This window comes from Schistocerca cancellata, chromosome 2 (genome assembly GCF_023864275.1).
Source record: "Schistocerca cancellata isolate TAMUIC-IGC-003103 chromosome 2, iqSchCanc2.1, whole genome shotgun sequence".
Lineage (NCBI taxonomy): Eukaryota > Metazoa > Arthropoda > Insecta > Orthoptera > Acrididae > Schistocerca > Schistocerca cancellata.
Genome location: NC_064627.1, coordinates 264,315,145 through 264,339,646, shown reverse-complemented (window position 1 = coordinate 264,339,646; position 24,502 = coordinate 264,315,145). Strand labels below are relative to the sequence as shown.

The 24,502-nt window shown below is 36.8% G+C and overlaps 1 protein-coding gene across 1 annotated transcript in view; it reads left to right on the top strand.

Moving 5' to 3' along the window:
• The window catches only part of LOC126161608 (uncharacterized), a 164,828-nt gene extending 144,651 nt beyond the window's left edge, over positions 1–20,177 (top strand). Inside the window, exons 4-5 of the mRNA XM_049917558.1 lie at positions 1,017–1,155; positions 20,021–20,177. Of these exons, the coding sequence (XP_049773515.1) occupies positions 1,017–1,155; positions 20,021–20,052 (171 nt within the window). The 3' untranslated portion in view covers positions 20,053–20,177. The remainder of the gene's footprint in view (positions 1–1,016; positions 1,156–20,020) is intronic.
• The last annotated feature ends 4,325 nt before the right edge of the window (positions 20,178–24,502 follow it).

Here is a 24,502-nt window from a genome sequence, read left to right as displayed (position 1 = left end):
CATGTGAGGGACCCAAGGTTCTTCCGTAAGGTAGACCCCATAACAGATGGGCCTACAGGGATATCTAACGTATACAAAGGAGGGCGGCACGAATGGTCACAGTAGAGCGTCAGGAAAGTGAAAGATTGCATTAGCAGACGCTTGGAGCGTGATAATTATCGCGCGAAAGGCTATTCACAGAGTTTCAAGAACCAGGATTCAGTGTAAAATTTAGGAATTTACTTCACCCCCTACGTATTGCCACCATAAAAACCCTGAAGACAAGATCAGACTAATTACAGCACACGCAGAGGTATTTCAGTACCCATTCTTCCAGCACTCTGTACGCGACTGATACTGGAAGAAAGGGTAAAGTACCCTTTACCACGTACAGCTACTAGCATAGCCAACGTCACAGTGGGCTATACCAAGTAGGGTAAGTGCAGCGAATGACACCTGAAAACCCACGCCAAATAAGCATCTGCTCTTCGTCTCCTTCGACAGCCGCATAAAAAGCGAATTTCAATGTTTTTAATTTCGTTCTACGTCTTAGATCGTGCCACCAAAGAATAACAATTCATATTTTTAATGAAGTACACACCAAAGCAAAAGAATTAATTTTTAGCTATGAGATCATCAAATACGCATATTTAAATATCATATATAGGTACCCACATTTTCCCATAAGTTTTATAATTTTTTTCGCAAAACTGGTAGACCGCTACCAACTGTCGAAATATACAAGATGTGCATAAAAGCCAATATTCACGTGACGTATTTGAGTATTTACTTACCCGTGTTTCGTTGTTATGAGCGAAAATAGCATTTATGAAGCCTTGATATCACAACAGTTAAATTAATATAGGTACACATGCTGATAATTTGTGACTGTCGCTTGTCTAATTGCTTGGATTTATTTTTAGCACACCAAAGATAGTATGTTGTGAAGATCGAAGGAGTGACGTATTGTTGTGTATGTGTAAAGTGTATGTGTAAGGATACGTATAGTGTAAGGTGTTTGTTTATAAATATTACAGGACTGCAACGGTGACGGAGTAACGAACTGTGATGATTATGCGATGATTCACTACAACGGTGCAGCAAATTGTGAGCGGCCGGTGGAGGGCAGTAAATTCTATGACCGATACCTCACATGTCGGCCTCCAGCAGCAGATGGTAAAATTAAAACGTTATAGTGATTTGAAACAGTTTGCAACTGCTTCTTCTGCTCTGTATATTTTATGTTCTGTGCTTCGCATTTAATGATTTCGGAGCTGAAGAATTTGGACTAACCACGTCTGTTTCTGAGTAGAGGGGGGCGGGGCTTAATAAGAAACATAGTTTCCAAATGTGATGTAGTAATAGCTACAGTAATTTACAGTTTCGAAGTTGTTTACAGAAATAGAGAAACTTGGTGGGAGTGCTTACTTGGGAAGAACGTTGAGAACACAAACTGCTACTATTCCTAAATTTGTGGGTGCTACTCAGTTCCATGGAAAACTACTAAAATGAAGGTTCCAAAACGTTTTCTCTCAATTTTCAAGAAACAGTTTTGATGGCAAAGGAAACGTGATAACTGCATTATTTCACATGAGGCAGCATCGTAAACATGATTTTCTCTTGTTTTGACTGTTCATTCTATAACATGACAACCCAATAGTAGTGTTGCATTTAAGCGTATCTTTACAGTTCGTCCATAAAGTGGCTGTTGTACTTGCTGACCACAAATTTGAGGTTTGGTGTCCAATCTAACATCCCATAATTTCATTGAAACATCTTTCTCATGTGATACAAGTTATTAAAGCTACTGTCCTTAATTTATTAATTCAGTAGTTCATCCATGTCTGACAAATAGGTGACAACACCTAAATTGCTCATGTTGAATGTTTGTACATCTGGATCAGAATAACAAAGCAGCTGACAGCTATTTATGCACAGGTCAGCTGCCATAGCAACAACTAGTCAGATCTTGAGTTTGGTTTAACATTCTGCCCTGAGCATAGTTTTCATATTGTTTTGCTACCCTGGCTGCCAGTCACCCGTCAGCTGGACATAACAGTTGTGGTCTGTAGCATAATTATTGTGTTGTGGTTTGCTATCATTTTCTTTGTTTCTCTGTTCAGTTAGTTTCTTTTACGAAATGCATAAAGCTAACTGAGAAATTGCTTAGGAAAGAGGTAAGCCTATTAAAGATGCTGCAAAATGAATTCACTGGTGAGCATTACGGAACTGCACAGCTGTTGCCTGTGTGAAAATGCCAATCTGACATCCTCCTTATCATACTCAGCTGGGTCATTCCACGTCAAGGGAACCAGGGATCCCCACTCGACCATCTCCAAATCTAATGAAATTTGGCGTGGAGGTTCTATACGGTCTTTGGTGGCTACATACCAAATTTCAGTTCAGTATCTTCAGTGGTTGAATTCTTAGGGGATTTTAAAGGGAGGCTACTCACCTCCGCATCTTGTGCGAAGGTGCAAATGTGCCAACTTTGCTAGGTTTTTTTAAAAGTTCTAGCAAGCATCTGGTCATTTGCTGTAATATATACAGACAGCTTTTTATACTGAATGACACCATGGCAAAAATTAGGGATTTTGCTGTATCTAAATATAGATACAAGCCTCTGAAATGGCTAAAAAAAATCTGTCAAACCATTCTGAGAGCCATGGTCTGACCGACCACTGCTAATCACACCAAAACTTCAGAGGGTTATTCATATCTATTATGTCTATATATCAACCAAATTTAACTAACATTGGATGTCCAGACTAAAAGATATGCACCTGCAAAGTTGGCCAAAATTTTCTACTTGCAAATTTTTGAGTTTTTTTTTTTTTTTTTTTTTTTTTTTTTTTTTTTTTTTTTTTTTGGGGGGGGGGGAATATCTCAATTGTGTCTTCTTCAATCCCTTTTTTCTTTCTACAGCTGGAAAAAGCATGCTTTAAGCTTTCAAAGAAATATTGGTTAATTCCTGGATCTTTCAGTTTGACGAGTAAGAAAACGTTTCAAAAGTTATTATTTTAGCAGTTTGAGAAGCTTGAAAAGTTAAATATTTTGCTTATTAAGTCCCATATTTAATTATTTTTATTCAGGTGTATAAGTCAGTTTCAGATATTAATTTAACACATGAAGTGAAAACAAGTATAGTACAAAACACAGCAATTTGCAGAACAAAAATACTGAAGAGTCAGTTCCATTTTTGTTTAAGCCCTTCTACAATTTTGTCAATGACAGATTGTGGATAACTGTATTGTCTTCTTGGTTATGCTGCTGCTGATGATGATGATGATTTTGATGATGATGATGGGGCTTCTGAAGTCATGAAGATATGTTGCTCAGGAATTCAGCAGGTATCTTTAGTAGACAGCTAGTGGAAGGAACGTGCGTGACCGTGTGGGTGCATAAAGCTGATAAGGATGTCTTGCTGTTCATGTGAAACTTCACACTTGTCCAATCCACCAAAAATTGCCATACATACAAGTAACATACTGTCCTGCTTATAAACTTGGAATTGAGACTGCTGGAATTTCTTCATCTGCTTTGAAGGCATCAACTATGAATGCTGTAGCATCATTGGAAACTCTGCTTACTCTGAGCTGATTACAATTAATTGTTTTTCTCTTGTTCCAGATACTGTTTGTCCCATGGTAAAACTTGTTTCTTGATCTGGGTGGAATTTTTCAATTTCTTCTTTTGGTACATAAAAAGCTTTACGCCTGGAATACTATTGTCACAGAATTTGAATGAATCATATGGAGTCAATATTTTGTTATCTAAGGCCCTCTGTAGACTAGCACAGGCCGCAAGTCCTTTTGCTGTTCCCCCAGTGTCATCACAAGGCAATTTACCATGGCTTGTTCCAAAAAAATTCCATTTTGCAGTGATGCCAAGATCCTTTTCGTGCAGGCATAAATTGATGAAAGTTTTGAAGTTCTTATACTGAGCAGCTGAATCAACACTAAAGTAATAAATATTCTTAATGTTTTCAGTCTTTGTCTTTTTAATATGCTACAAACTTTATTTGAAAGTCATGGACAGCAATTTGGTATTATGACAGAACAGTCGCTGATCATACGAATGCTTATACTCTGACATTCTTTGCCATTGAAAGAGACATGATGTGGATGAAATGTAGCCTGACTATTCTCCTAATGGAATCCTTGCACAGTATCCTGAATGACAAATGAATAATTCTCAGCAAACTCTGTTAATATAATTAATTCATTTTCTTCTAGATTTCTTTTTAGCTGCATAAGATATAAATTTTGGTGTTCTGACACAAAGTGATGCCTTCGTAAACTGGTAATTTTAAAAATCAGTGCCTCCATGAAATCTTCAACACTTCTCTGGCAATTCTCCAATGTGTGTCTGCCAGCATGGACCCATTGCTTGTATTGCATTGTTTCTTCATGGTCATAGTCTCTCCAAGTAAAGCCTCTAGTCACATTTTTCCTGGACATTCCTCACAATGTTGGAGCATACCATTTTTTGATTCCAAATTGCATACCGTTTTTTTTTTTTTTTTTTTTTTTTTTCATTAATTCCTTATAGTCATCTTGAGTGGATGTTGCTGAAGCCAACATTAATTTGACACTTTGCTGAATTGCACATATACATACTGAATGTGATCCAGAAGCACAAGCTGTAATACACCATTTCGGCCTGAGATCACAAAATTTTGAGAAGCTTAGTTCATTTCCATATTGCTTACAATAAGCAATGAGCATTTCTTTAAGGCTACAAAGGAGTAGGTGTTTATCCTTCTGAATCTTTCTCTATTTATTCTTGCTGCAACAGAATCCATAAATGAGAAAACTCATCATCTTCAAAGAAAATGAGGAAATTTTGTTTTATTTCATCTATGAGTTTTTTCCCCTTATTGGTGTGCAGGTGTTGCCAAAATCCCATCTTGCATCTTTAGATTCCTAGCCTTTTTCGCCATCTTAGTTGAAACAGCAAATTCTTTACCCATTTTTTCAGTAGTGCAGCTATTTGGGACCAGGGTCAAAATTTGAACTTCACTGCTACTGCTTGAAGTCTGAAGTTTAATCTTAAGTTGTTCAGTTAAGATGTCCATACCTTTACATTTATGGCACTCTTCCACTTGTATCTGAGCAATAACTACTTGGCTCACACCAGCAGCTGTGGCAATTACCTTAGTAATCCTGCCTTGGGCTTTCAGACATTTGCACTTTATGTATCCCATTGAATCCCTTTCACTGATCTGTTGAAGCTTTGTTAGTGATCCTCCAAGTGATGATAATGAAGTGTTAGCAGTAAAGCAAGCATCAACAACATCCATGTCTTCAGTGGATGGTGATTCTTGCTTATCCTGGCGGGATGATTCTTTTTGGGCATTTCATGTCTGCGTTTGTTGGTACAAATTTTCTGACCAGGTTTAAAAACTTCATTAGTCAGTAACTTCAACCTATCAGACATTGCAGTGTCAACTGATGTTCAAGCCTTCTTGGTTATATGTTTTTATTTACCAAATAGGCTGCAGAAATTCTGCATAAATTGAAATTTTTGTTGTCAACAAGGCATTCTGGTTTGAACAAGTTTGGGCATCTTCAGTAAAACCAAGCTCAGACCTACACTGAAGAAGCTGCTTGTCAATTGGTGACATTTCCTTGACTGATTGTAGTTCCCTTCTGCCATGATAGAATGGCAATGACTTCAGACAATATTCAGTGTTGTTTTACATAAAATGTACAAACTGGACCATCAAAACATATTGTTTTAGTGCTTACCTTCAGCTACAACAATGATTACTTATTATTCAAACACTCAGTACTCAACACTAAGACTATACAGTGTCAGCATCAAAGATTACACTGCACAAAAGACTGGAACTGTTAAAATTGCCAATAATGGAAGCAGCAATTGAAAGTGGTGATTCAGCAATGTATATCACTGCTGAGAGGATAGAGCTGTAAAAAACTATTGCTGCTTTAAAATACCAATGGAAACCGGGTGACAATGCGTTGTAAGGTGAACCCCTTCTAAAGCAACATAGCATTCCGTTATGGTCTCCTAGATTTTATAATCTACAGGGCACTTTCTGAGGTTTTATTATATTTATATTCTACACTGTAAAATAATGTAAAAATACTTCTTATTAGCATAGTTACTTTCCCTAAACCACAGGAAAATCTTATTCTGTTAGAAGACACTACAATTACACATTTTTTGATTTACAACTTCAGATAGTATTAATTTTTGCATATATCAGTAATCAATTTTTGCTACTTTTGATAGGTATTCTTACTCACCAATATGCAAGATTGATAAATTAAACAATATAGTTTTGAAAGCTTGAAGGATGCTCTATCCAGCTGTGACAAGAAAAAAAAAGAGGATTGAAGAAGACTCAGTTGAGACATTGCCCCCCAAAAATACCCTAAAATTTGCAAGTAGAAGATTTTGGCCAACTTTGCAGATGCATATCTTTTCATCTGGGCATCCAGTGCTGATTAAATTTGATTGATATGTAGACATCATAGGTAGGAATAGCCCTCTGAAGTTTCGGCGTGATTGACTCATACGAAAAGTAGCAGTGGTTGGTCAGAATAGCGTGACAAATTTTTTAGCCACTTTAGAGGCTTGTACCTATATTTAGGTACGGCTAAATCCCTAATTTTTGCCATGGTGTGATTCAGCATAAAAAGTTGTCTATGTATACTAAAGCAAATTACCAAATGTTTGCTAGAACTTTTAAAAATGCCTAACAAAGTTGGCACATTTGCACCTTTGTACATGGTGCAGAGGTGAGTAACCTCTCTTTAAAGTCCTCTAAGAATTCAATCACTCAAGATACTGGTCTGAAATTTGGTATATCACCATCAAAGACCATATAGAACCTTCAGACCAAATTTAATTACATTTGGAGATGGTAAAGTGGGGACACTTTCTAATATTGGTCCCTTTGACGTGGAATGACCCAACTGTCAATCACCATCATCATCATCATTTATTGGTCCAGTCTGATCCATTACATACATAAATAGTGTATTGAATATATAACAAGTTGAAATTGAGAGAAAGAGAGAACAAAGACAAATTTCAGTTTACAAATTACAGTCATAAATTACAAGTAGCACACAGCACAATTTAAATGGTAGAAATTATTACAGATTCAGTTCACAAAAGCTGTCATGATTTTTTTTTCCAAGAATTCTTTTATTGAGTAAAACTAATGTAATGTCACATTTAAAGGTATTTTTATAACACTGCCCTTTAAATCACTAGGTAGGCTGTTGAATAATTTAACTCTTATCTTTGTTTCTGATGTATATTGTTCTAGGCTGAGACTCATGGATAATACTGATATTTTTATTTTGTAACTATGGATGTGTTGTTATGATCCAGTTGTAAAATTTGCATAGCTTTTCCCCCATTTAAAAATGTAAAAACGCATCTGATCAAGGGCTTGGAGCAACTTTTATCTCATTGACCTCCTGCATGTATCACCTTGTCCTTTTTCTTAATGTCTGTATTTCTTCAGGGAATCAAGAATTTCCAAAATAGAAAGAAAAGAGAAAGGGAAACCAAGTAGTCTGAAAGCCAAAGATTCAATAATTTATTTTTCTATTTGTGTGTCTGTGGCAGCATAGCTCAAGCTATCCTAGTTGCAGCAGCTGGTAAGTAAATGCTCCTCTCCCACCAGAAATACCATTAACATTTGTAAAAATTTTTTCCATCACAGTAAGGTAAACAAGTGCTTTCACTGTTATTTTCTTGCCAACTCCAGTAATGCAGTGAAAAAACTATAGACATAATTCTTAAGAAATTCTGAATCTTATCTCAGTGTACACATTTGTCAGTATACTTTCAAAATGTTTGCAATTGACTTTGGAGTTATGGTGAATAAGTTATTACCCCAGTTTCCTTCGTAAATAACATATATATAAAGGAAAGGCAAACCTACGTTTCTAGCATTTGTAGACTTAGAGAAAGCTTCTGACAATGGTGACTGGAATACTCTCTTTCAAATTCTGAAGGTGGCAGGGGTCAAATACAGGGAGCGAAAGGCTATTTACAATTTGTACAGAAAGCAGATGGAAGTTATAAGAGTCGAGGGACATGAAAGGGAAGCACTGGTTGGGAAGGGAGTGAGACAGGGTTGTAGACTGTCCCCGATGTTATTCAATCTGTATATTGAGCAAAAAGTAAAGGAAACAAAAGAAAAATTCGGAGTAGGTATTAAAATCCATGGAGAAGAAATAAAAACTTTGAGGTTCACCGATGACTTTGTAATTCTGTCAGAGACAGCAAAGGACTTGGAAGAGCAGTTGAATGGAATGGACAGTGTCTTGAAAGGAGAGTATAAAATGTACATCAACAAAAGCAAAATGAGGATAATGGAATGTAGTCGAATTAAGTCGGGTGATGCTGAGGGAATTAGATTAGGAAATGAGACACTTAAAGTAGTAAAGGAGTTTTGCTATTTGGGGAGCAAAATAGCTGATGATGGTCGAAGTAGAGAGGATATAAGTGTAGACTGGCAATGGCAAGGAAAGCGTTTCTGAAGAACAGAAATTTGTTAACATCAAGTATAGATTTAAGTGTCAGGAAGTTGTTTCTGAAAGTATTTGTATGGAGTGTAGCCATGTATGGAAGTGAAACGTGGACGATAAATAGTTTAGACAAGAAGAGAATAGAAGCTTTCAAAATGTGGTGCTACAGAAGAATGCTGAAGATTAGATGGGTAGATCACATAACTAATGAGGAGGTATTGAACAGAATTGGGGAGAAGAGGAGTTTGTGGCACAACTTGACTAGAAGAAGGGATCGGTTGGTAGGACATGTTCTGAAGCATCAATGGATCACCAATTTAGTACTGGAGAGCAGGGTGGAGGGTAAAAATCGTAGAGGGAGACCAAGAGATGAATACACTAACCAGATTCAGAAGGATGTAGGCTGCAGTAGGTACTGGGAGATGAAGAAGCTTGCACAGGATAGATAGCATGGAGAGCTGCATCAAACCAGTCTCAGGACTGAAGACCACAACAACAACATAACAAATTAATGACGTTTCAATTTTTTGTTGTGCAATGAGAACTATCACTATAACAACACAACAACATCAGAAAGTGAGTTGTGTGGCTAAACTACTTATTAGCTTATTATTGCTGTATCTGGGTAACAGAAAATTGGTTTTCTGCTATAACCAAGAAATTCCAGTTCAGTTAAACAGAACATGAACAGAAAATGATTTTAGCTCGCATGTCTCCTCTGCAATATTGTGATGATTGCCAGGTTAATCTTTGTTTTTCACACACAATTTATAGTGAAAGAACATCATTCAGCTGAGTACTTTTAACTCTTGTGAGCAACTGTCTGAATAAAACTTTGCAAGATCCCCCTGTGCTTCCAAACCTCTGTAAAAGTTTCTCTGCTTAGCTACGAGTCTGTAGAAACTGCTGTAGTTGATCCACAATATAACTGGTCATACCTTCCCAGTGGAGACTGAGCAAGTTAAATCTTTCCATTATTACCTCTGTGAATTGGTGTGTGTTGGATTTCTTTCTACTTGTTTTCTGTGATTCTCTTGTTTATGTTATCCCTCGAAGCACTTCTTGTAGCACAATGGATTCCTTAGAAGATGTAACCAGGCAACCTATCACTGTAAGTGAAATGCTGTTAGTTAATCCAGTTGCAGTATGTCCCTGGATCCCATTAGAGTGCATTTATTAGTGAACACTGTAAAACAGTCACAATTAAATTGTCTGAAACGTTTCATCTCAAAAAAATTAATTGAACTCAAGAGCATGATAAAACTGACTCTCACAGAAGGGCAGACCCTGACTTGCTCCAGTCGCTGACCGGCGTGCTTGGTGCGCAGATGAAACCACTTACATACTTCATAAAACTTCATAGCTATTCATATGTTGTTGGCAGTATAACAATATACATTTGTTTACTGTTTTAACTGGTTTACTGCAGTTTTAGTAGTTTAATAGTATTGCTGTATTAAAGCTATGATGACATGTAAGTGTCCACAAGTATTTGTTATGCCAAAAGTGGACATTGGTAGCTAATATTTAACAAATTCTGAATTTCACACATGAATGTATGTGGTTCCCCTGCATATTGACCACCAAGGAAGATTCATTCTCATGGCTCAAGTACATCTTCTCAATCCAGTGATTCACTATTGCACCATATGTTTCACCTGTTACCTACCCAGTGTGGGAAACAGTGTCTCACTTGCTGCTGTTGCATTTTCCAGTGCTGCTTAAGAGAGCGAATTACTTCTGATAGCTGCAAAATCCCAAATAAATAAATAAAGTAAAATTTAGAAAATAAAATGCTATCAAAAATAAGATTTAACTCACAACTCCCTTGAAAAACTTGCAGAGAAAATCCAGATAATTGAAATTTAATGATGTATAAATTAATTATGTTCTATTTGCATAATCTCAATGGTTTCATGTGACTAAAGAGGTTGTGAATTCATGGTAGCATCCATAGCTGAGAGGTGTGCTTAGATGGCTGCCATGTTCAGGACCCTGGTACTGCCAAAAAGTTTCCTTATTGGGATGGCTGATATGGTGTGCATTCTGCCTATTGATGCCAATTGAGGAGCTACTTGACTGAATAGTAGTGGTTCTATGATCTGGAAAATCAGGATAATGGCCAGGAGTGAACTGTGCTGACCACATACCCCTCCATATTGCACCTGCATCGCACTGTGAGTCAGAGGATGATGCATTGGACAGTTGACATCCCATAAGTGTTCAAGCCCTGGATGAGGAGCTCGTTTCTTGGTTATAATTGTGATACACAATTGAGCATGATATTTCTGTGTGCTTTACAGAATGTCTAATACCACATTAATACGAAACAATGTATTTTAAAAATAAGCACATCCAGACTTCAGTTTCTCTGTGCCAACAAGTCTTCTATTTACATTTCTGATTCTTTCTCCATGAATATACCTAATTTTGAGCAAGCAATAAAGAAACAAAAGAAAAATTTGGTGTAGTTACTAAAGTCCAGGGAGAAGAAATGAAAACTTTGAGGTTTGCCGATGACATTGTAATTCTGTCAGAGATAGCAAAGGACTTGGAAGAGCGGTTGAACGGAATGGACAGTGTCTTGAAAGCAGGATATAAGATGAACAATAACAAAAGCAAAATGATGATAATGAAATGTAATCTAATTAAATCGGGTAATGCTGAAGAAGAGAAATTTGTTAACATCGAGAACAGATGTAAGTGTCAGGAAGTCTTTTCTGAAAGTATTTGTATGGAGTGCAGCCATGTATGGAAGTGGCACATGGACGAAAAACAGTTTAGACAAGAAGAAATGAAAGCTTTTGAAATGTGGTGCTACAGAATAATGCTGAAGTTTAAACGGGTAGATCGTGTAACTAATGAGGAGATACTGAATATAATTGGGGAGAAGATGAATTTGTGGCACAACTTGACTAGGAGAAGGATCCATTGGTAGGACACGTTCTGAGGCATCAAGGGATCATCAGTTTAGTATTGGAGGAAAGTGCGGAGGGTAGAAATCATAGAGGGAGACCAAGGCTTGAATACATTAAACATATTCAGAAGGATGTAGGTTGCAGTAGTTATTGGAGATAAAGAGACTTGCACAGGATAGAGAAGCATGAAGAGTTGCATCAAAGCAGTCTTTGGACTGAAGACCTCAACAACAACAAGCCTAATTTGACATGGGTGTGTGTGATGATTTGAGACATATATTTATCAGAGGCTGAAAGACAATGAAGGTAAAGAATGAAACAGACATCCATATACCTCAATTGTTTGATAATTAAGTATCAATACAAAGGCTATCTTACTCATTTCCACGATCCACATTGTTTTGGGAATTGTTGCATTAATATTCTGCACATTTTATTCACTAGTCTATGTTATGTTGGGTATGTGACTCAAATCTGAAGTAATCTAACGTGACATTCTTCTAGATGTCTTTCATCTTCTAGAATGAAAACTTCATTCACATTTCAGCTAGCAATTGCAAGGAATGCAGTCTGCTTTATATCACATAACATATCACATTACATATTGAAAGTTTCATCATTGACTTCTGTGAATGGTCTGACAGGCTATGGTCCTGCTGGTCTGTATGTTCCACAGGATATTTTTCCTGAACCTACTTAGACATCTTCAGATGTCTGGCATCCCTCCAAAGACTTATGTTTGTAAAAGACACTGTCTAAAAAACATGGAACATCTAAAGGTGCATAGTGAAACTTCTGGCGAAACTTCTTTTGCTTTTTCATCAGTCTTTTGACTGGTTTGATGCAATTCTCCACAGATTTCTCTCTTTTTGCCATGCCCTTCATTTTAACATAGCACCAGTGTCCATAGTTATTTGTTGCACATGTTCCAGTCACTCTTCCACTTCAGTATTTGCTCTTTATGGCTCCTTCTGGTACCATGGAAGCTACTCACATGACCTATCTTGCCCACTTAATATTCAACATAATTCTGTAACACAGCATCTGAAACTCTACAGTTCCTTCTTTCAATGTTATGCTCTAGATGTTTAAACATATAAATTTTTCCTCAAATTAAAGCTTGTGTTTGATTCTAGCACACTTCTTTTGGTGAGGCATGCTCTCTTTGCTTGCATTTGTGTCATTTTTTGTATTCTCCAAACGTGATGCATAGTATGTAATCCCTGTTAGACTACAGACTGTATGATTATTATGGCTTTTATATAAAGTGAAATATTATTTCACTGCCATTTGCTAGCCACTAAGTAACTCTTGTTTGTTTATTTATTTATATATTTATTTGAATCCCCCCATGAACTACAGACCTTGACACTTGTGGGGAGACTTACTTGCCTCAGTGATACAGGTAGCCATAACGTAGGTGCAACCACAATGGAGGGGTATCTGTTGGTTCCTGAAGAGGGGCAACAGCCTTTTCAGTAGTTGCAGGGACAACAGTCTGGCCTTATAACGTTAACTAAAACGGCCTTCCTGTGCTGGTACTGCGAACAGCTGAAAGCAAGGGGGTAAAATATCCCGAAGGTAAAATAGTCTCCCATTCGGATCTCCGGGCAGGGACTACTCAGGAGGACGTTGTTATCAGGAGAAAGAAAACTGGTGTTCTACAGATCAGAGCATGGAATGTCAGATCCGTTAATTGAGTAGGTAGGCTAGAAAATTTAAAAAGGGAAATGGATAGGTTGAAGTTAGATATAAAGGGAATTCGTGAATTTTGGTAGCAGGAGCAACAAGACTTCTTGTCGGGTGAATACAGGGTTATAAATACAAAATCAAATATGGGTAATGCAGGAGTAGATTTAATAATGAATAAAAAAATAGGAATGTGGGTGTAAACACCATAGCATAGTGAATGCATTGTTGTGGCCAAGATAGTTACGAAGCCCACGCCTACCACAGTAGCACAAGTTTATATGCCAATTAGCTCCGCAGATGAAGAGATTGATGAAATGTATGATGAGATAAAAGAAATTATTCAGATAGTGAAGGGAGATGAAAATTTAATAGTCATGGGTGACTGGAATTTGGTGGTAGGAAAAGGAAGATAAGGAAACGTAGTAGGTGAATATGGAATGGGGGTAAGGAATGAAAGAGGAAGCTGCCTGGTAGAATTTTGCACAGAGCATATTTTAATCGTAGCTAACACTTGGTTCAAGAATCATGAAAGAAGGTTATATACATGGAAGAAGCCTGGAGATACCACTGAAAGATTATATAATGGTAAGACAGAGATTTAGGAACCAGGGTTTAAATTGTAAGACATTTCCAGGGGCATATGTGTACTCTTTTCAAAATATGTTGGTTATGAACTCTAGATTAAAACTGAAGAAACTGCGAAAAGGTGGGAATGTAATTAGACTTGATCTGGATAAACTGACAGAACCAGAGATTGTAGATAGTTTCAGGGAGAGCATTAGGGAATGATTGACAAGAACGGGGGAAATAAATACAGTAGAAGAAGACTGGGTAGCTTTGAAAGATGAAATAGTAAAGGCAGCAGAGGATCATGTAGGTAAAAAGACGAGGGCTAATAGAAATCCTTGGGTAACAGAGGAGATATTGAATTTAATTGATGAAAGGAGAAAATACAAAAATTCAGTAAATAAAGCAGGCAAAAAGGAATACAAACGTCTCAAAAATGAGATTAACTGGAAGTGCAAAATGGCTAAGCAGGGATGGCTAGAGGACATATGTGAGGATGTAGAGGCTTATCTCACTAGGGGTAAGATAGATACTGCCTACAGGAAAATTAAAGAGACCTTTAGAGAAAAGAGAACCACTTGTATGAATATGGAGGACCAGTTCAAAGCAAAGAAGAGAAGGAGTATATAGAGGGCCTATACAAGGGTGATGTACTTGAGGGTGATATTATGGAAATGGAAGAGAATTTAGGTGAAGTTAAAATGGGAGATATGATACTGCGTGAAGAAATTGACACAGGACATAAGTCAAAACAAGGCCCCAGGAGTAGGCAACATTCCATTAGAACTACCAATAGCCTTGGCAGAGCCTGCCCTGACAAAACTCTACCATCTGGTGAGCAAGATGTATGAGACAGGTGTAAAACCCTCAGATTTCAAGAAGAATATAATAATTCCAATCCCAAAGAAATCAGGTGTTGACAGGTGTGAAAATTACTGAACTATTAGTTTAATAAGTCACGGCTGCAAAATGCTAATATGAATTCTCTACAGTCAAATGGAAAAACTGGTAGAAGACAACCTTGGGCAAGATCAGTTGGGATTCCGTAGAAATGTTGGAACATGTGACGACTTATCTTAGAAGATAGACTAAGGAATGGCAAACCTACATTTCTAGCATTTGTAGACTTAGAGAAGGCTTTTGACAACATTGAGTGGAATACTCTCTTTCAAATTCTGAAAGTGGCAGGGGTCAAATACAGGGAGCGAATGGCTATTTACAGTTTGTACATAGCCAGATGGCTGTTGTAAGTTGAGGGGCACGAAAGGGAAGCAGTGGTTGGGAAGGGACTAGAACAGGGTTGTAGCTTGTCCCCGATCTTATTCAATCTTTATATTGGGCAAGCAGTAAAGGAAAAAAAAGAAAAATTTGTAGTAGGAATTAAAATCCATGGAGAGGAGATAAAAACTTTGATGTTTGCCGATGACATTGTAATTCTGTCAGAGACAGCAAAGGACTTGGAAGAGCAGTTGAACGGAATGGACAGTGTCTTGAAAGGAGGGTATAAAATGTACATCAACAAAAGCAAAATGAGGATAATGGAATGTAGTCGAATTAAGTCGGGTGATGCTGAGGGAATTAGATTAGGAAGTGGGACATTTAAAGTGGTGAATGAGTTTTGCTAATTGGGGGGGGGGGGGGCAAAATAACTGATGATGGTCGAAGTAGATAGGATATAAAATGTAGACTGGCAATGGCAAGGAAAGTGTTTTGATGAAGAGAAATTTGTTAACATGAAGTATAGATTTAAGTATCAGGAAGTCATTTTTGAAAGTATTCGTATGGAGTGTAGCCATGTATGAAAGTGAAACAAGGACGATAACTAGTTTAGACAAGAAGAGAATAGAAGCTTCTGAAAAGTGGTGCTACATAAGAATGCTGAAGATTAGATGGGTAGATCATGTAATATCAGTGAGTCACTATTGGACTCAGCCAACTTATATAAATAACTGGGTATAACAGTTTGTTGTGTTATCAAATGAAATGATCACATTGGCTCAGTTGTTGGTAAAGCAGATGGTAGATCTTGGTTTATTGGCAGAATACTGGGGAAGTACAACCAGTCTACAAAGGAGATCACTTAGAAATCTCGTATGCGACCAGTTCTAGAATATTGCTCAAGTTTGTGGTAACCTTACCAAATAGGATTAACGGAGTATATCGAATGTCAGCAGAGTAGGGCAGCACGAATGGTCACAGATTTATTTGAATTGTGGGGAAGTGTCACAGAAATACTGAAAAACTGAACTGGCGGACCCTTGAAGATAGACGCACACTATCCCGAGAAAATGTAATAATAGAGTTTCAAGAACCAGCTTTAAATGATGACTTTAGGAATATACTATAAACTCCTATGTGTCACACACATAGTTATCAGAGAATAATATTAAAATAATTACAGCACACACAGAGGAATTCAAACAATAATTCTTCTCGCACTCCGTATGTGAATGGAATGGGAAGAAACCCTAATAATTGGTACAGTGGGACATACCCTCTGACATGCACTTCACAGTGGTTTGCAGAGTACAGATGTAGATGTAGAAATATGTTTTTTCAAATGATTTTTAGCCCTGTTTTGTCTCCTTATTTCTGTAGTTGTGTGATTGTTTCTTTGGCACTATCCAGTGAGTGAATTAATGCCAAGTCATCTGCAAAAGCTAGATGATCTCTGGTGATCTTATTTCAGTTTCTTTGTAGCTGAACATCCTTCGCACAGATGGATTTTTGCCATTCTCTCACTACCTATTCAAATGCGCAGTTTAAAAATGTTGTTGATAAACGATGTCCCAGTTTTATCCCTGATTCTGCTTCAAAAGGTTTTGACAGTTCTCCCTTAATTGTGAAATTCTTTGAAATAGTCCGCAAGTATTCTGCAGTTGTTGATATTATTATGTGCAGTTTCTATGTTTTTGGGCCCATAAACTGTAAATTAGATGGTGTGTTCTTTAAACTATTTTTGAATGTTTTATAAAAGTTTCTTGTGTTGTTCTGCCTAAAATGTGATTCAATTAATGTTAGTTGATCTTTTGTGTGTTGTAGTCTGATCTTCTGAGATGTTTCAATGCATATTTCCTTGCTTCTGGTAAATTTTTCATGTTCTTATTATTTTTATTTGCATTCCATATACTCCAAGCTCATTGGCTCTTTATAATTAACTCATCACAGTTATGCCCTGTACTTGGGGCTGGCAGAGTAGGCTTACTCTCGTTATTAATTCACACTTCTTATGTGTGACTTAACTTAAGAATCTTGCCTTCTTTCATTGCAATGAAGTAATGGCCATTTCTTTCACATACATATGAAATTAAATTGGCATAACTAATATGTACATGTGAATATCTCTTGTAAAATAATGTTGATAAGCCATCTCCCAGTCTTATTCCTGATTTTGTTTCCAAAGGTTTTGACAGTTCCCCCTCAGTTGTGTAGTTCTTTGAAATAGTCCGCAAGCATTCTGCAGTTCCTGATGCTGTTATATACAGTTTCTATATTTTTGGATCCATAAAATGTAAATTAGATGGTGTGTACTTCTTTAAACTATTTTTGAATGTTTTATAACAGTTTCTTTTGTTGTTCTCTTTAAAGTGGAATTCAATTGATGTTAGTTGATCTTTTGTATGTTGTAGTCTGATCTTTTGAGACATTTCAATACATATTTCCTTGCTTCTGGTAAGCATTTTTTTGTGAATTAACCATTTAGGATCACACTACAATTTCATTTCTTCTTTGTCTGAAGTTTCCTCTTTCTCCAGCACTCCTTCATATGGACGCTGTGCTGTTGCTTCTGTTCATCCCTCCAGGCTCTTCCAGTCTTCTTATTTGTTTCAACTTGAAATCCTTCCAATTTTTGAATCATGGCCCAAAATGTACCCCAATTTAACATCTGAACTTCCTGAATGTTGAACCTTTACAGATCTTTATGAGCTTCCTTAATCCATATTGTTGTTGTCTTCTTTTTCCACGGGTAGTTGAATATCCTTTTGGTTAGTCTGGTTTTGTCCATTCTGTACAGGTGTCCTAGAAATGATAACCTCCACTTTTTCGTGATCTCCTAGATTTTCTCCACTTTTTTTTTTGTAGATTTCAATATTGCTCTTAAGTTTCCAGGCAGTTTCAACCTGGGTTGGACCCACGATTTTCAGTAATATTCTTCTTTCTAGTATCTCCAGCTTTTCCAACTTGTAATTTATTGAGAGGCATTTGCTGGCGTACAGGCATATTCTGTTTCTACCACTGCATTGTAGTTCTTTATTTTGCTATTCAAGAGATGCACTTTTTGTTATAAATGTTTTTAGTTAATCCATCAGCGCTCTCCATTTTTGAGATCTGGTCCTCCACAGCAGCTTTCCTCTGTCCTTTCCCTTGTATGGCTTCACTGAGGTATTTGAATTTTTTTACCCTCTCAATCCGTCCAATCTCTGTTTCAAGGAATTGTGGTCCATGTTTGTCACTGTTCATGAATTTGGTCCTCTCTTTCGAGATCCTAAGTCCTGCTTTGACAGCGATTCTTTCTAGCAGGTTGACCTGTATGGCCACTACTTCTAACTTCCCTGAAAGTATTGCAAATCATCAATAAAAGCCAAGCAGTTGACATTGATTCCTCTAAATTTTCTTCCTAGACAGATTGGGCCAATCCTTTGATTTTAAAGTTCGAAATCCCAAATTCTCACAATCTTCGCCAGGACACAGTTAAATAGTATTGGTGATAATCCATCGCCCTCGCACACCCGTCTTGATTTCAAATGGTTGGGACAGTTCTCCCATAAACTTCAATTTGGAAGTTGTGCCTTTTATGGTTTCTATGATAGTGTTTGCCTGTTTGTTTTTGACCCCCAGTTCTCTGATGGGCCTATCAAGTGTCTCTCTATCCACCGAGTCAAAGGCTTTTTTGAAGTCAGTGAAAAAAACCACTATATTTATGCCATTCAGCATTCTGTGTCGGATTATTGATTTCAGCACAGGATGGCCTTTCCGAAACCCACCCTGGTATTCTCCAAGTTGTTTACCTAGGATTCCTTCTGTTCTGTTCGGCAGTATCTCTTAGATGATTTTGTAAGTGACTGGAGGTAGTAATATGCCTCTGTAGATGTTTACAGATGTTTACATCTTGTTTGTCACCTTTCTTATGGAGGGGGTGGATCAGTGTTATTTCCAGTCATGTGGCAGTTTTTCTGTCTCCCATATTTGTTGGAAGATTCGGTGTAGACCTTGTACAATTTCCGATTCTTCCCATTTCAGTATTTCTGCTTATATTGAGTCTTCTCTGCTGGCCTTGTTGTTTTTGAGACTTTTTAGGGTTTCCTTTATTTCTTTTTTTGTTGGTGGCATATGATATTCTAGGTTCTCAGGAGGAGCCAGAAATTCCAGTTTGGTGGATAGAGGTGGTCAGTTAAGCAGCTTCTCGAAGTATCTGGCCAATACATTGCAATTTTCTTGATCGTTCAATCCAATTTTGCCCTGTTTATTTTTGAAGCTTACGCTTGGGAGCTGCTATCCTTTGAGCTTGTCTTTGAAAGTTTGAAAGAAATCTCTGCTATTATTTTTTGTGAAACGATCCTGGAGATTTTGTAATTCTGCATTCTCAAATGATCGTTTGACTCTGCAGAATATCCTTGATGTTTCTGTTCTTTGTTTGCTGAATTGTTCCCAGTGTTCCTTATTTCCTGATCTTTCCCATCTGTCTTATTATTTTTATTTGCGCTCCATATACTCCAAGCTCATTGCCTCTGTATAATTACTCATCACAATCATGCCCTGCACTCAGGACTGGCATAGAAGGCTTACTCTATTTATTAATTCAGATTTCTTATGTGTGACAGAACTCAAGAATCCTTCCTTCTTTCATTCTGTGAAACAAATGAAGTAATGGTGATTTCTATCACATACATGTGAAATTAAATTGGCATAACTAATAAGTACATGTAGATATCCCTTATTTTGCAGTGACATTTTAGTTTTGGGCCAGTTAGTCAGTTGCAGTTTTTGTAACTATCCATCACAGATCAGCTTTTTCTCATATTGCAGAGTTCTTTTTCTGTTATCTTTCTAAACAATTTTCGTAGCTATGTACCAGATTTATTTTTGTCTCAGTATTCCTATAATTCCTTCACATTGTTCCCATACTAATTTGTCATTCACTGTATTTGTCCTGTTGGTGTTTTTTTTTTTTTTTAATGAGGTGTGTAAACAGTCCCTCATAGGGTGCATGTACTTTCTTTCAGAATAAATTTATTTATTTTTTAAATCACACATTGTTATTCTGTAAGTACTAAGAGGAAGAGTTATTTGTCACCGCTATGTTGTGTATTAAATGAAACATAATGTTGTTTTCATTTTATGTTTCAGATACCTTAGATGTGGTACCTCCAATCAGGTAATACATCACTGAAATTTCTATGACAAAGCAGTCACCTGAATCATCTGTTGTTTCTGTTCGTATTTAGTATTTTTGTTCACACTTAATTTATTAAATTAATTTCAATAAATAATTTTGGTTTTGTTATTGACTCTTTTTCCATTCACACATGAAAACCTAATTTCCATTCAAGCTGTGATGGGTAAGTTCATCAGAATCCTTTTCTTCAGTGAAGTTATTTCATCAGTGCAGTACAAGGTAACGTTCGGTTAGTAATTAAAGATCTATAAGTATTTGAGTACCTATTGAGTTAATTGTTTCTGAGAGAGAGTATTTTATTTTATGTTATGATTCAGAATGAATTCTGTAGTCACTGTATATTTGAACTGGGCATCTTATTATGCAGAAGTAACTGGAAAACCAAGTTCACAGTAGTACTTCATGTCAACTTGTTTAGTATTAAATATGAAGGAAACAGTGACAATTCCCAATTGTTTAAAAATACAGGTATATTTTTGGAATGAGTGTGCAAAAACATTAAAAAAATTGACAACACATAGTACTTCATGTTCATCTTTTTAGTATCTATTTAGTTATTTTTTGGGAAATTAGCATTAATGTAAAACAATTATAGCATCCTCATGCGATCTTTTCCCCACATTGCATCAATTTTTTACACACACATAGCCTATAAAACACAGCTGTGTGCTTGCAGATCCAGTGCAGAAAGAGCTGCCTAATAGAAATTTCCACCAGTGAAGAACTGTTTGAGTTGATGACTATCAGCACCTGTGAAGCAATAGAAAGAAGCATGAGGTTTTGACCACAAAGGAAAATATAGTAACTCTCACATGCAAGAGAAGGCACTGCGCTAGATGAGAAGAGACTGTGTAGAATTTGTTGAAACTGTTGTTAGTATTAAAATATATAGATTATATATGTTCTGCAGTGAGGAAACTGTAGGTGATACCAGGGACCCAAAATTTCAGTAGTATAACTAGAAATTTATGTGCAGTAAAGTAACATATGCTATGTAGTTTGGGCCACAAAGCCATGGTATATATAAAGACTCTAACATACAGGAAAAAATCAGTTGATTGATTGCCTTTCTTCAGGATGAATGGGCATTGTTCAGCAGACGCTATGGATGTTCACCTGTGAATGCTAATTATATTGTTTAATTGATTGTTATGAACACATTTATAATTAGATAGGGTTTTTATAGGCACATTGGACTTCATTATGATTGATTGGTCACTGTTCACAAACACCATGTTAAGTTATGCTGCTTACAGCTCTGATAATGCCTTCACCAAAACAGTAGCACAAAGGTACATGCCTTGTGTAATCTGAGCACTGCTTGTAAATTTTTCAAATTAGTGTTCTCACTGCAATATTATACCACAAGTTAATTATCATCACACTGCACTTGTGTTAATTCACTGTCTGTTAAACCCCCAGTAAAGGGAAAAAAATTGAAAAAAAAGGTTTATGGTGGCTAGCTCTCTTTTCATCCACTAATCAGAAGGTGATGAACAAATTCATCCACTTACATGAAGCATAATTGTAAAAAAGTACCACCTAATCATAGATATTGAAAACTTGTTGAGAATTATTAGACTACAGACACATTTTTGTGAAACTGAATTACAGATAGCTTTGTTGTTGAAGAGAGAGCACAACTCTTTGTGGAAAATGGAATAGTTTGGTATTTCAGGTGACTGGAATGTTGTCAGACATCATAAGGTCATTTGGTGTGACAGACAAGCCCAGGACTGGCAAGATACACAGATTTGATCAAAACCAAACCTTGGGTGCCTGCTGCATGTGATGGTCCATCTAAAAGGCCGTGCAGGCATTGGGATTGATACAGGCTGTTGAGTCTACAAACTTAAAATTCTTTTTGCCATTAAACAAATATTTTCTCGAGATAAAAGCTTTATACCATATGTTTCAGATCATTTTTTTAAAAAATTATGTATCTGTTTTGCCCCTTTTAAAACATTTTCTTGTGTTTCTTTGTTTTACATGCAATTTCATTAGAACCATGAATGACAGATGACAAGCAAGTTGAGACTTTCTGGCAGGCAGATTAAAATTCTGTGTCAGACTAGGGCTTGAACATGGTACCATTGCCTATTGTAGGCAAGTGCTCTACCAATTGAACTATCAAGCATGACCAATGACCTGCCCTCATAGCTTAACTTCCACCAGAAAACCTGTCTCATCTCCCACCTTCCAAACTCCACAGAACTTTTGCTACATACGTTGTGGGACTAACACTCTTGGAAGAAAGTCCTAGATTTGAGTCCTGGTCCAGCACATAGTTTTAACCTGCCAGGAAATTTCAGATCAGCATACACTCTACTGCTGAGTCAAAATTCATTCCATAAACAATATCCAAGGCTGTGGCAGAACCTTGTCTTTGCTATATCCTTTCTCCCAGGAGTGCTAGTCCCACAGTTTATACAGGAGAACTGTTGTGAAGTTTGGAAAGTAGAGAAGATGAGGTACTGGCAGAAATAGAGCTGTGAGGGCAGGTTGTGGATATGTCAGTCGATACTGCACTTTCTAACAAAGGACAGAAATCCTTCAAGTACTGGTCCAGCACACAGTCTTGCCAGGAAGTTTCAACTCAGCTCACATGCCGCTGCACAGTGAGAATTTGTAATGGATGTGCAGGATGTTATGGCTTTGTGCAAACTCAGCAGAAATTCATGCACTGTGCATTTTCAGAAAACTGTGGATTACAAAGTTTCACATGTTACACATACATCACATACCATACTTTTGTTATTGAACCAAACCCAAAAATAATTATCCATGAGAGCAGTATTTACAACCAATACTTAAAGAAAGCTGCTGACATATCATTTATGCAAATTGGAAAATTCTAAATGCACTTCTCTGGAAGATTCCCGGTATATCCATTTTTATAATAGTTCTTCATCAAGAACAACTACAATTTTTCCAGGGCTTAAGCTTAAGCTTATTGCCACAGAGGCACAAATCTCAGCTTCAATTATACAGAAGGTTGGTGAGTTTGTTCATTCCTAGACACACCCAGCTGATGAGATTACCACATACTGTATATCCTGTTGTACATTTTGATAGACAGTTCTGTGCCAAGAATTGGTATTATGCCTACAGTGTCACTAGGTTTTTATTTAGGGAGTCGGAATATTATGTCAGACTTTTACTCACATTATACAACACAAGTACAAAAGTTCCATGTTTTTTGTATTGCTATTACTTTGTGGTATATGTTGATTCACTCGTAGCTTTCGTCATGATTAGTTCTGGACTATCATAGACACTTGTATACAGTTTTATGTAAGACTAACACACAAGTGAAACACTAAACAGAAGTTTCATTCATTCACTCAGACATATTTAGGGACAACTACTTTGAAAAAAAGGCTACAGCTCTTTCTCTTCTATTACTCAACTGCTGTTTTTATGTAATACTTCAAACAAAGCATTTATGTACATTTTCACAGACCACTACCAGCTGCCTAAGCATTGACAAAAGTCAAGACAAGTGTAATATAAATGACAGAGTTATTTGGAATTTACGTCCCTTGATTGAATTATTCCAGTAAATCATGGGAGAGGTTAATGGGATTTTTAATTTCCATAGTTCATTGTGCTGCTTGGCTTTTTAATTCTGTTGACTCTAAAGCTGTTTAATGCTGTTGACTCCACAAATGCACATGAATAGCATACTTTCTAAGCCAACTTTAGTTCTATCAGTCCATCTCAGTTCACTGGGTCAGTAACGCTTTTTTGTAACACTTTGTGTGCTTATTCTTCCATTAAGTTGTGTAACTGCCTGACTGTGGCTTTGAAACTATAATTTAGACATTGGTGGACTTAATCTCGAGTCAGTGCCAGTATACTAAACTAATAAAATTTTATCTGCATACAGTTTCAAATTTGACTTGTCTCTTCGTCTTTTTCCACGGTATTCCTAATTATCAGCATAAAAAATAATCTTTATTCTGTCTCTAATAACTTTATTCTCAGTGGTTTGTAATTGATAATGGAAAGAAGAAATCACATTGTTACTTTTATGTTGCAGAATATATTTTGCAATGGTTATATTTTTAGTACTGACATGATTGCTCAAGTACAAAATGTTAAATAATGTTATGTACCATACCCCAAGATGGATAACACGCATGGGAATATTGATTTATATTGGGAGCTAGATGAGTTTTGCACCAATACAAGAGACTGATCTAAGCTAGTAAACCTCCCTATCCCTCGACACACACACACACAACTCTTTTCTTTCACTATTTGTCTGAGGTGAATACTCTTTTCTGCTAGAGTTCTCCCTTCATTGCCTCATATATAGTGTAAAATAGTTTAGGGTTTGTGACATAATATTCTCTTAAACATCCATTGCTGTCTTGTTTCACATTATTCCTTCTGGCCATTGCTATTTTTCTAGGATGTAGACAGATTTA